Consider the following 11,796-nt stretch of genomic DNA (forward strand, 5'->3'; position numbering starts at 1 on the left):
GTTGCTTTAATGCTGTTTGAAGGCTCGCAGTGGCATGAAATGATAACTCCCCTCAAATGTGTTAAATTGAAAGTAACAAACCTGTTTTGAAAATGTAAGAAATTGAAAGTACAGATAGCTGTTTAAAAATGTATCGAGTAAAAAAAAATACTCAGGTAAAGTACAGAACACAAGAATGAGGCGATGTAATGAAATCTATACCATAGGAGCGTCTGTTAAAAATCTCGCTCCACGTGGTGAGAAAGAAATGTTCAGTAAGAGATGAGGAAACAATGACGTCCAGCCAAAAACTAAAATTGGAGCTCGGATAGAGAGCGTTCACATCTCTAGCTTGTCAAAGGTAGAATAAAAGACCAAAATATATCTTATTTTAAGATATGTCAGCCTACCAGGCTAAATTACCCAAATTCTGAATATGTTTTAAGCAGTGCTGAATACAGGAACGATTCTGATTGTTCTGTTTTTGTGGTCTAGTTTTAATTATATTCTGTGCATAATAGTCACACAGTGATTTATGGAGTTAATTTGTTTGCTTGAGTTTTTCAACATAAGTGATGTTTTTATGCTGATGACTGCTTTGCACAGGCCAAATTAAGCTGCAAGAAATCCTAGTTAAAAATCAATATCAAAGTACTTTAGCTCAGCATAAAACCCCTAAATGATAGCATATGCTAAACATGAATGTAAACCCAGAGCTGGTTGGCTTTCCAAACATTTTTAAATAGGAGCTTTATGCCTGGCTGTTGCAACTGAAGATAAAACATGTAAAAAGCAATGCTAAACTTGCAATAGCTGAGCATAACGAATGCAACAGCAACAAAAGTTTATCTGGATGCTTCTGGGCTTTCATATGAAACTGTTAGCAAAGAAGGCCAATTTCTAATCCTTACCTGTAAGTACACACACGTGCGTGCACGCACACACACACACACAGAGCATGGTCCATTTAAATGTAAGAGCAGTTTGAGGGTTTTTTTTTCCTACTCAAACATCACGTCTCCTTCAGTTCTAGTTTATCTTCACATGAAAATGACCACCAGCCTGTTTCTGTCAGCAGCTCTTGGTGAAAGCTGCCACTGCAGCTCTCAGCTGCCTCTATACACCATAATTGAAGCCATTTGTGGATCAGGTGGAATTCTGGGATTTTGGCCTCACCTCAAAATCCCAAAGCGTGTTATTTTCTCTCTTTCTTTTCTCGGGCCAGTAGGACTCTTACATCAGCCTTCGTTTCCGCTCGCTCTCTCTTTCCTTCTGCGTCTCTTCCTCTCCTCTCTCTCCTTTCCCCTCTCTTTGCTATTCCAGAAAGAAGTCCTTCAGAGGCAGAGGTCACAAACTTGTGGTCCTGAATGCATCGGCGCACAACAGATGTGGAATATTTCCCGAGAAAAACGGTTTGTTTTGAAGTTCAAAAGTAAGTCAAACATATATTTTTTTCTTTTTTTTCTTTTTTTACATATGTGGCTATTAACTCAAATGTCCACGTAGACATTGAGGGAATTTAGTGTCAGCTTGCCTAAGTTTAGTGAGAGACAACATGAAGGAAGACATTCACTAATTAATCTTATGTTCAAGTAAAAGTAGCAACTGGCTGATACTCAGTAAGGAATCAGTTACTGTAAAGTTACTCACTGATTATAAAAACGCCTCTACTGGAATGAGGGCTCTCAGGGATTCACTTCATTGGTGTTACGCAGTGTGTTAAATTCAGTTTTTTTACATTTCCCTTCACATTTATGTCTGAAAGAAGCCCTGCTGCATTTTTGCCACTGTAAAAATTTTGGTTAACGCTTCACATCAGTGACAGTAAGTGCAGTTTCTGAGCAGACACTGACACGCGTCTTCACGTGGTCCATACAGGCTAAATAAAATACAGGCACTACGTACTGTCGTGGGAAAGAGCAGGACTCTGGGTTACAGAGAGGTCTGTGTGGGCATTTGTTGCTGTGGCTTTTAATAGTCTCCTATTATAGAGCAATTTGTAACGGCAGAGTTGCAAATTATGCCACCGTGCATCTCTGTGCACATGCTGTTGTGGTAAATGAAACCTTTGAATTCATCCCAAACATCCAAAATGTAATTACAAGTCCCGGACTTTTCTGAGGAGAATTTGCAGAGAGGATATTTGAAAAAGTAACACAGTAATTTACACTGGTTTATCTGATTTCACAAGCTTCCTTTCAGGCGTCCGTGAGATGAAACTGAAGATCATGGAGGTTAAATTGATCGCCTTCGTTCTCCTGCAGGCTGTCACTGTGAGATCTCAAGTCAACCCAGGTAGACGTTTATCTTTACCCCGCTGGCACTACGCTGACAAATACCCGCTCTTTATCTTTATTAAGTTAAGTTGGAAACAGTGGCCATGACTGCATGAGCCAATCAGAGTGCTTTTTTAATTTTCTTCATTGTGTGATCAAAGCAGTGTAAGAGTCAGATGTATGGATATGTTATATTCAAGCTTAAAATAACTATTTCATATTCCTGAGGGACAAGCATGTTGACAAGATGGAGAGGAGGGAAGCAGGTTGAGGTGGGTGGGCTCAGAAGGCAAGCGTGTGTGTGTGTGTGTGTGTGTGTGTGTGTGTGTGTGTGTGTGTGTGTGTGTGTGTGTGTGTGTGTGTGTGTACGGTTTAGCTGTTGGTCAAGAAAGCAAACATCTTCAAAACAGGCAGACCTTTCACAGGCAAGGGGGAGAATTCGTGGAAAAAAAAAGTTAGAAAATTTGTAGGCGTAGTTGTAGGTGATGCACACACACACACACACACACACACACACACACACACACACACACCTACTAACACACTCCCTTACACATATGAACTCATTTCACTTTCCTCCCTAGAATATTTTCACAGTCAAAGGCTCGCTTGTTTGCCCGCTCTCTAAAAATCCGAGTGAGGGATTTCGCCGGAGCTCTAACTAAAACTCAAATATAAGTCGAGATGGTGGGAAGTAAACAATGTCACTCTGCTCCCTCAACTGACTCTACAGTTATGGCGTCTTACTTGTATCAACGCAGGACTGTAATCTCTTTTCACTGCTTGTCAACCCGTCGCCACACGCACAACATAAGAACAAAGGGAGTCAGGCTTTTCAAACTCAAGCGTTTCTCATGCTAGAAATGATTTTAAAAGATGAAAAATGAAGAGTGGGCAGCTCTAATACCACTCCCTTCTCATTTTGCTTAGACTGGCACCTACACAGTGACGCTTCTGTTTGGCTTTAGAGGCCTTTGCAGGGCTGCAGGAAGAGGGCTAGAGGGGGAAGGGATGAGCTGTGACCACCTTACAGTCAACTACTCAAAGTCCAGAAAATGCTTTAAAATTGATTTTATGTAAAAGTAACCTTATATTACCCTCATATGTGGAAAGACTTTAACCATATCGCACATATGAAAGAACACATCAGACATTTATGTGTATGTGTGCTTCGTGTGCTTGTAGAAATGTGCCGCTATCCTCTTGGTATGACCGGTGGGCAGATTCAGGATGAGGACATCTCTGCTTCCAGCCACTGGTCTGAGTCCACCGCTGCAAGATTTGGAAGGCATGTTTGTGCTCTTATACTCCACTTTCCTTCCTCTCATTAGATGTAGAGATTATAGTTTGTCAGGGATAATCCCTAAACTCAGTTTCTTTAAATTTGAAGAAATTTCCTAAACTTAACTGCTGCTTTCTTTTAGTAAAAAAGCACCGTAGACTTTGTGTCTGAACCAACATAGCAAGTTTTGTTTTAAATTGGTTTATCTTTTACTCAAAACATTTAAAGTTATTCACCAGATGGATTTGTATTTGTTGAATTGCTGATATATTTCATGATGGAAGTTCATCTTTTAACGTTCCAAAGCTCCTGAGCAGTGACACAAACAGGCTTGTGTTGAGGGTAAGGGGTAAATAGTGTTATAGCACATATTTAGAATACTTTCTTTCTCATAAGATGATCTCACTCAGCCTAAGAAAATATACTTTCATCTTTCAGCAAGCATGTTTAAGTAGCATGCTGCAATCAACCACTATTATTAGCAGTAGTAGTAGTACTGACCTGGTGTGAGGTGTGCTGTGGGATCAGGCTCCAGTCTATTCGCAGCAGATTCTTTAAGTGGTTTAAATCAAGTCTCCATTGAGATTTGATTCTTCATCACATCTATTTGAAATGAGATCAAGGGGATTTGAAGTCCACACTCTTCGCCATGTTCTTCAAATCCCTGCTGAGTATTTTTTTTTCCAATGTTGTTTGGAAATGAGCGAATGCCACTGCAGTGAATGAGCGTGCATCTCACGTGTGAAAGCAACATCCAGATCAACGCAGGGGCCCAAGGTTTCATGGCAAAACTTTGCTGGCTTCACTGGCTGGCTCCGTCCCCATAGTGTACCCTGCTTCCATCTCTTCCCTTGGTAAACAACACACACGCATGCACGTGGCTTTCAGCGTGATGTAAAATAAAACATCATTCATTAGATGAGTTCTCTTTCCAGGTTGCTTCATGGCCCGATTCTGGCACTCACTGTCTGTTGTAGGGTCTACATGGGTACTCTGGCTGATCTGTGGCTTATGGTCTGCGACGTAGTTCAATCGTTGCCAGCACTGCAGTAGCTCTATTGCTATTACTGACACCAGCCTTTGATCCTAAAGTATAACCCTGGGGATCCAAGGCTCTGTTGCAGGTTCACCAGCTGCCAAACCAAAGCATACGGAAACACTGCGTATGAGTATTTGTTCTGGCAAAGCTACAATCCAATATCACCTAGATCCCTTTTCCTGCTTCCAAAATATGAGTTTCAACTGAGTCTTCATTTGCTGCCTAATGCATCACAATCCCTACAAAGTAATTATGGCTGATTAGTCTATCTATCATGTACTGGTGAACTAATTAGAGCCTTTTAACAATGTGTTCAGTGGTAACATGGAATAACAGGAAGTGTGCAAACATGATTTCTTTCAGACAGGAAAAATCAGGTACATAGGATATAATTTCATTATTCCTCACTGCTTTTTCCTCTGTTCGTATCTTGTAACATTTTTCCTCGCTTTATGTCTTTTCCCCTGTGTTTGTGTACCTGAACTCTGTGACCTCGGTTTCCGGTGTTGTGCCAAAAAGTGATTGTCTGCCAAAAACTGATTTCCGGTATTTGCCAAAAACTGATTGCTCGTATTTAAACTGCTATAAGTAACTTGTTGGGCTATAATATGTGAAACATATGTCAAATGCATCCCTCATGGATGACATAAAGTCATCTTGAGCCACAAACAACATTCGTGTAACAAGGTAGAAGCCGCAATCAGTTTTTGGCAGTGACTTTTATATAACCTTTATTTAAACAGTTAAAAAAAAATCTCATTAACATTAAAAATGTCTTTTGTAAGAGTAAGTTGGCCAAGAGGACAGCAGAAATGGCAGCAAATATTACAATATTTCTGTAAAAATATTTTAAGTGGGGATAAAGGACCGGATTGGTTATAATGTAAGTACAATAGCAGAGAGTTGTAAAGATACTTGAAAAACAGATATTGTTTTAATTCTCTATATAACCCCTTTGTAAACCCTGTTCACCGAAGTCTATTTACGAACATACGTAAAGATATTACACATAAAAAATACACAGAAACATTGGAAATCAGTTTTTGGCAGACAATCACTTTTTGGCACAACACCGGTACCGACTCTTCCATTTATTTTCCTGCTCACCGTCAGACTTGACTTTGACAACGGAGACGGTGACGGGGCTTGGTGTCCTGACATCATGTCAGAGCCGGACGGCCTCAAAGAGTATCTCCAGGTGGACCTGCGCTCGCTGCACTTCATCACGCTCGTGGGCACCCAAGGTCGGCACGCCGACGGCATGGGTAATGAGTTTGCCCAGCGATACAGGATCAAGTACAGCCGTGACGGCAGCAGCTGGGTGGGCTGGCATGACAGAAAGGGAAGGCAGGTGAGCGTGTAAAGACGTAAAGATGTGTTCTTCTGATTCAAATAAGGTGTACACGTAATACTAATCTGCTATTTATCATCTTAATTTGTTTAACATTGTCCATGATAGTGAAAAATTGAGCTACTGTGTATATTTGAAAATCATTTAAATTTTATCTTTTATCAAATGTTAACAGATCAAATACTATATATGAGCATTTGTTTTTAATATTTCAAATGTTCACTTCTAACTGAATGCTAGCAACATGTTTCAAAAGCATTGTAAAAGGTGCTTGTTTACTATTATAAATGGGGAAACACGAACAACTTGAGTATTTGTGGGAAATGAGACATCTTTCCTCACCTCTGCCAGATCATCGAAGGCAACAGTAATGCATATGACGTGGTCCTGAAGGACCTGGAGCCTCCCATCATTGCCCGTTTTGTCCGCTTTATGCCCGTGACCGACCACTCCATGATCGTGTGTATGAGAGTGGAGCTCTACGGCTGTGAATGGCTCGGTTAGTCATGACACTCAGAGTGGAACATGAAACTTCAACCAAACGATATATTTTACATTACACTTTATATATTAATATGATGTGAGCAAACACTGAATCAGCTGCGTGTTCTCTTTGACCTGCCTGCTTTAGATGGCCTGATGTCCTACAGCATTCCAGATGGACACCAAATGATCTACAGAGGCCTGGATGTCTTCTTCAATGACTCTGTGTACGATGGAGCATCAGCTGAAAGGTCTGAGTTTAACAAACTTTCTTTGAACTAAAACAACATTTGTGGATTTTAAAAATGAGCATATGTGCAAACCTTAAAAAAACCCTATTTCTGTCTTCAGCTCAACCATAAATCCTTCCTCAAGGCTGACGAAAGGGCTCGGCCAGCTGACCGATGGCACCTGGGGTCTGGACGACTTTCTCCACAGCCACAGCTACAACTTTTGGCCTGGCTATGACTATGTAGGGTGGAACAACAGGAGCTTCCCCAGAGGTTACGTGGAGATGATCTTTGAGTTCGACCATGTGCGAAACTTCTCGTCCATGAAGGTAAGAAGTCAGCGCAGGGGGTATTTTAAGCGAGCGGGATGAAATTGTAGAGCTAACACTTTGCTGAATTGAGCTATTCTGCACTATGCTGGGCAAGCACCCACCTTCTACAGCTGCTGTAAAATTTATTGGGGCATTAAAAAAAGAACAGGACAGCCTTGCTGGAGGAAGAAAAAAAATTACATTTTCTGTATAATTAGCCTGATCTTCGTGGATAAGTGCCGTGGCAAGAGATCAGAGATGTAAGATGAATGATATTTCTGCTACTGCACAGCTAGACAGATTAGTCATGGCTACACCTTCTCCTGCACCATCATCTCAGTCGGGCTCTGACTATTTTGAGCACTTTTAAGTAAAAAAAAAGAGAGAGACAGAGAGAACTGCCAGGTCGGTAAGGGCTGCAGAATAATAACAGACTATTTAAGTACTTTAATCATGCTTTTCTTATACTTCCACATCTCACCTTCGCAGGTTCACTGCAACAACATGTTTAGCCGAGGGGTGAGGATGTTCAGGCAGGTTACTTGTTACTTTCGGTCAGGATCAGAGTGGGAGGCAGACCCGGTGACCTTCAGGCCTGCTGTTGATCGTGTGAGCCAAAGCGCTCGTTTTATCACGGTGCCCCTCGGGGACCGCACAGCCAGCACCATTAAATGCCGCTTCCACTTCAGTGACCTTTGGATGCTGTTCAGTGAGGTGGCCTTCCAGTCAGGTAAAAAGAAAAAGAAAAGCAAAGATCAGGTGTAGCCTTTGCTTTAGAGACTTTAATTCAATAATCTAAAGGGAGCATGTGCCGTGTCCCACCACCTTTATTTCTTTCAATTACAGGCTCAGCAGTGTACAATACATCAATGGCTCCTCGCAAGCATGGACACCCGACAAAAATATTACCAGGTGAGCAGCCAAACATCTTCTGATATTTTCTTATTTAAGTCACTGTTTTCATTTTTGATTATAGGGTAAAATATGAGATAGAAGAAGACATGAATGTGTTGTTACTGTTTGATTTTGATTTCATGTAAAAATCTGTTTTTATATTTCCTTGATCGTGTAATGCACCTTATTTTAGATGTGGTTGGACTTCTAATGCTTTAAAAGGTTGCATGACCTAAATTTCTCCTGGCTCAACACTGCCCCCTGCTGATAATAGCAAGAATTACTGATTATTGTTAGAATAAATGGCCGGTTTCTTATAAAATATAATGAAACAAAAGCATTATGTTTGAAAAAAAATTTAATTATTTTAGAATTTGATCTGTAATGAATTACATTAAATTCATGTCAACATCCAACTCTAATGTGGTTTGTTAGGGGATGATCCTACACATAAAGTGGATGACAGCAATACAAGGATCCTGATTGGCTGTTTGGTGGCCATTATAGCCATCCTATTGGCTATCATTGTCATTATCCTGTGGCGACAGGTCTGGCAAAAGATGCTGGAGAAGGTGAGAAAAAAATGTATTTTAAAATCATTTAATCAATTTTAGTTATTTGAACTTACAGTAATGATTCAACATCCACAACTGATCATATGGTGTGACGTGTGCACTGAACCCTGGATGCACAAAAACATCATTCATAATTAGTTGGCAAACTTAAATTTGTTCCCAAATTTTAAAAATATAGAACAAAGGTAAACAAGAAGTAGACTCAAGAAGGCGATAAGGTGATCTATACTCAAATCAGCATTTTTACTGCTACGTTCTTTTGGGTTTCTTTGGGGGTTTTTTGGCTTCAGATATTATATGAAAAAAAGACGTCATTATCAAAAGCACCAGAGCTTTCCTTTCCCTCCATGTCAGTTTCTTCTTATATCATCACATGACAACACTGATGTCCTGCAAAACCTCTCAAGACTTTCACGTTGTAAAAACACCGCAGATACCAACTGCTTCTCTCTTGCATCTTCAGGCATCTCGTCGCATGCTGGATGACGAGCTCACGGCTCGTCTCGCCATCCAGACACGGGCCTTCTCCTTCCACCACTCGTCTCTCTCCAGTGAGAGTGGCTCGACCTCCAACTCCACCTATGAAAGAATCTTCCCCCTCTGTGCCGACTACCAGGAGCCCTCACGTCTCATCCGGAAACTGCCCGAGTTTTCTCAGTCCACTGAACGCCTCGGTAAGCTGTCTAAAGGAAATAAGTGAACATCTTTGGAGGTCAGCTACAGCGACACGTCCCATCCTCCGTCTTTTCTTTTCCAAATAAGAATCGAGTACCCCCTGCAGAGCCTTTGCAGCCGGAGGCTCCGATGGTGCCCCCCACTATGCTGAGGCAGATATCATCAGTCTGCAGGAGTCTTCGGACAACAGCATCTACTCCATCACAGCTGTCAACATGAATTTCTTTGCTGGCACAGATTCATCCATGAGGGAGTTCCCCAGACAGAAGCTCACCTTCAAGGAGAAACTGGGAGAGGGCCAGTTTGGAGAAGTATGCCCAGTAGCTCTAATGTTTGCTGGAGATGCTTTAAGGGCTTTAAACTCATTTTCTCTTCGCCGCCATTATGCTGTTGTAACTTTATAGCTATCATTTATAAAATTCAATGACAGCGCTTGCTGCCTGGTAAAAGCAGCAGACTATGAAATCACTACATGCTGCCAGATAGGAAACACTTAGTGGTATTAAACAGATGGTTTCGAGGGATGCCAAGTGGATGATGAACTGACAAAGTGCTCCTCTAAACAGGTCCACTTGTGCGAGGCAGAGGGCATGCAGGACTTTTTGGGTGAGGATTTGTCCATAGAGGGAAACAATGAGTCCCCTCTGCTTGTTGCTGTTAAAACACTGCGGGAAGATGCCAACAAGAACGCAAGGTAAAAGAAACTTTTACAGAGATGTACTGGTACGGCTTTTCATTCAGTTGCCAATCAAGTTGTAGATTACGTGACCCTGTCGTTCTGCAGGAATGACTTCCTGAAGGAGATCCGAATCATGTCTCGTCTGAGGGACCCCAACATCGTCCGTCTGCTGGCAGTGTGTGTGGACACAGATCCTCTGTGCATGATCACTGAGTACATGGAAAATGGTGACCTAAACCAGTTCCTCTGCAATCTCAGACTAAAGGCCACTGATGAAGATGAGATCGAACAAGAGGAGACGGAGGGGAAGACCATGGTCAGGTAGGTGTAATTCACATGTAATTGAAATGATCATCAGGGAAATGACACAAAGAGCCACTTAGCTCACACTATTTATTTTCTCTCTCTTAGTTACACCACGCTGATCGGCATGGCAGTGCAGATTGCATCTGGTATGAAGTATTTGTCCTCTCTTAACTTTGTCCACCGTGATCTGGCAACCCGCAACTGCCTGGTGGGTAAGAAATACACCATAAAGATCGCTGATTTCGGCATGAGTCGGAACCTTTATAGAGGGGGCTACTACCGGATCCAGGGCCGAGCTGTACTGCCCATTCGCTGGATGTCATGGGAGAGCATCCTACTAGTGAGTAATCTATGGATTTGGGACATTATCGCCTCCATTTATCCGTTATTTATAGACTAAGGGAAATCTGACATTCCACTACAGTTTTATTGGGTTTTTTATTGTTCTACGATTATTGCTAATCCACATATATTTAAAAGGTTAGTATAAGTTCTATACAGAGGTGACAGCAGATCAATTTTAAATATTTTATACATTTTAATTTAGAATTTTTAAGCTTTAAATTTATACCAATCTGTCTATGATCTTTTTTTTCCTCAGGGTAAGTTCACTATGGCTAGTGACGTGTGGGCCTTCGGGGTGACTCTGTGGGAAATTCTCACTCTGTGTAAGGAGCAGCCGTACTCCCAGCTCTCTGACGAGCAGGTCATTGAAAACACAGGAGAGTTCTTCAGGGAACAGGGCAAACAGGTGAGCTTCACACCACTGTACCTGACAGTCCTCCTGAGTGCCACTGTGGAGGATTTTAGGATGTAATAGTTCTCAGATATGTATGTAGATGTGTCTTGTAACACTTATAATACTCATAATACTGTATTGAGAGTATTGTGCTTCATCCTACCAGGTGTACCTGCCGAAGCCTCCCTGTTGTCCTGACAGAATTTACAAGGATCTCATGCTAAGCTGCTGGAGGAGAAACGCCAAGCAGCGGCCGAGCTTTCAGGAGATACACTCTCAGCTGTTAGAGAGCCTGGCGTAGCAGAGGAGATGTATCGTTCCACTGTGCTGTGCAGGGTCTCGGTTGCTTCCTTTGGTTTAGATTCATTTATTTGGAGTCAGACCCATAAAATATTCACTTTTTTGTCAATGCCTGCTTCTCAAAAATTATGCTCTAAATGGAGAGATATGTGAAGGTACAGACTACACTTAAATATAGCCTCCTATTGTAGATATAATGCAGATAGTTCTATTCGTACAGTGCATTCAGACCTCTGTGTATTTATTATTTTCTTATGATTTGTTATGCTGTCTATTTATGCAATAATATCCCCCCTCCCTTTTCTTTTCCATCATATATCTAATCCTATTGCACATTTATTATGTGAGCACTGTTTTGTGTTTTTGTCTTTTATATTTGAATTTTGTCATGAGGGAAAACGTTTTCCTGATGAGATTGTGCTTTCGTATGCAGAAGCTGATGTAGATTTTTTATAAACATGTTTATGTCCTTTTTCAGAAATGAATTTATTGTACATAGTGGGGGAAATAGCAAAGAACAACGTTTTAACGCCTGTTGGACCAAGGATACCTGTAAATAAAGAAGAAATGCTATTATTATCCTTCGTTTGTATCTTTGGTTTTTAATATACGATAAGTTTGACACTTTTTAGCCTGCTGGGGTTGCTAACACGGCTGTACTTTCAACCGTTGCGCTC

General features: G+C 41.3%; 1 protein-coding gene across 2 annotated transcripts; it reads left to right on the forward strand.

Moving 5' to 3' along the window:
• The first annotated feature begins 797 nt into the window (after nt 1–797).
• LOC113010576 (discoidin domain-containing receptor 2-like) lies at nt 798–11,698 on the forward strand. 2 transcript variants are annotated; one of them, XM_080292748.1, is made up of 17 exons: nt 798–1,411; nt 2,182–2,274; nt 3,441–3,543; nt 5,690–5,927; nt 6,279–6,426; nt 6,559–6,661; nt 6,762–6,969; nt 7,441–7,681; nt 7,798–7,863; nt 8,281–8,417; nt 8,884–9,094; nt 9,183–9,406; nt 9,662–9,789; nt 9,880–10,095; nt 10,186–10,420; nt 10,682–10,831; nt 10,986–11,698. In XM_080292748.1, exons 1-17 carry the CDS (start codon nt 1,024–1,026, stop codon nt 11,118–11,120), a joined length of 3,024 nt encoding a protein of 1,007 aa, XP_080148874.1. In that variant the 5' UTR covers nt 798–1,023; the 3' UTR covers nt 11,121–11,698. The 2 variants fall into 2 exon arrangements, with proteins under 2 accessions (XP_080148874.1, XP_026005484.2); XM_026149699.2 differs by having other exon boundaries at nt 799–1,411; nt 2,171–2,274.
• The last annotated feature ends 98 nt before the right edge of the window (nt 11,699–11,796 follow it).

This window comes from Astatotilapia calliptera, chromosome 18 (genome assembly GCF_964374335.1).
Source record: "Astatotilapia calliptera chromosome 18, fAstCal68.1, whole genome shotgun sequence".
In the NCBI taxonomy this organism is placed as follows: Eukaryota; Metazoa; Chordata; class Actinopteri; order Cichliformes; family Cichlidae; genus Astatotilapia; species Astatotilapia calliptera.

Bases quoted from the DNA above. Each gene is read 5' to 3' on its own strand.
- LOC113010576 (XM_080292748.1), top strand. From the start codon at position 1,024: ATGAAAATGACCACCAGCCTGTTTCTGTCAGCAGCTCTTGGTGAAAGC. The intron at 3,544-5,689 runs GCATGTTTGTGC...GCTCACCGTCAG, and splicing joins ACCGCTGCAAGATTTGGAAG to ACTTGACTTTGACAACGGAG. The intron at 6,662-6,761 runs GTCTGAGTTTAA...TTCTGTCTTCAG, and splicing joins GATGGAGCATCAGCTGAAAG to CTCAACCATAAATCCTTCCT.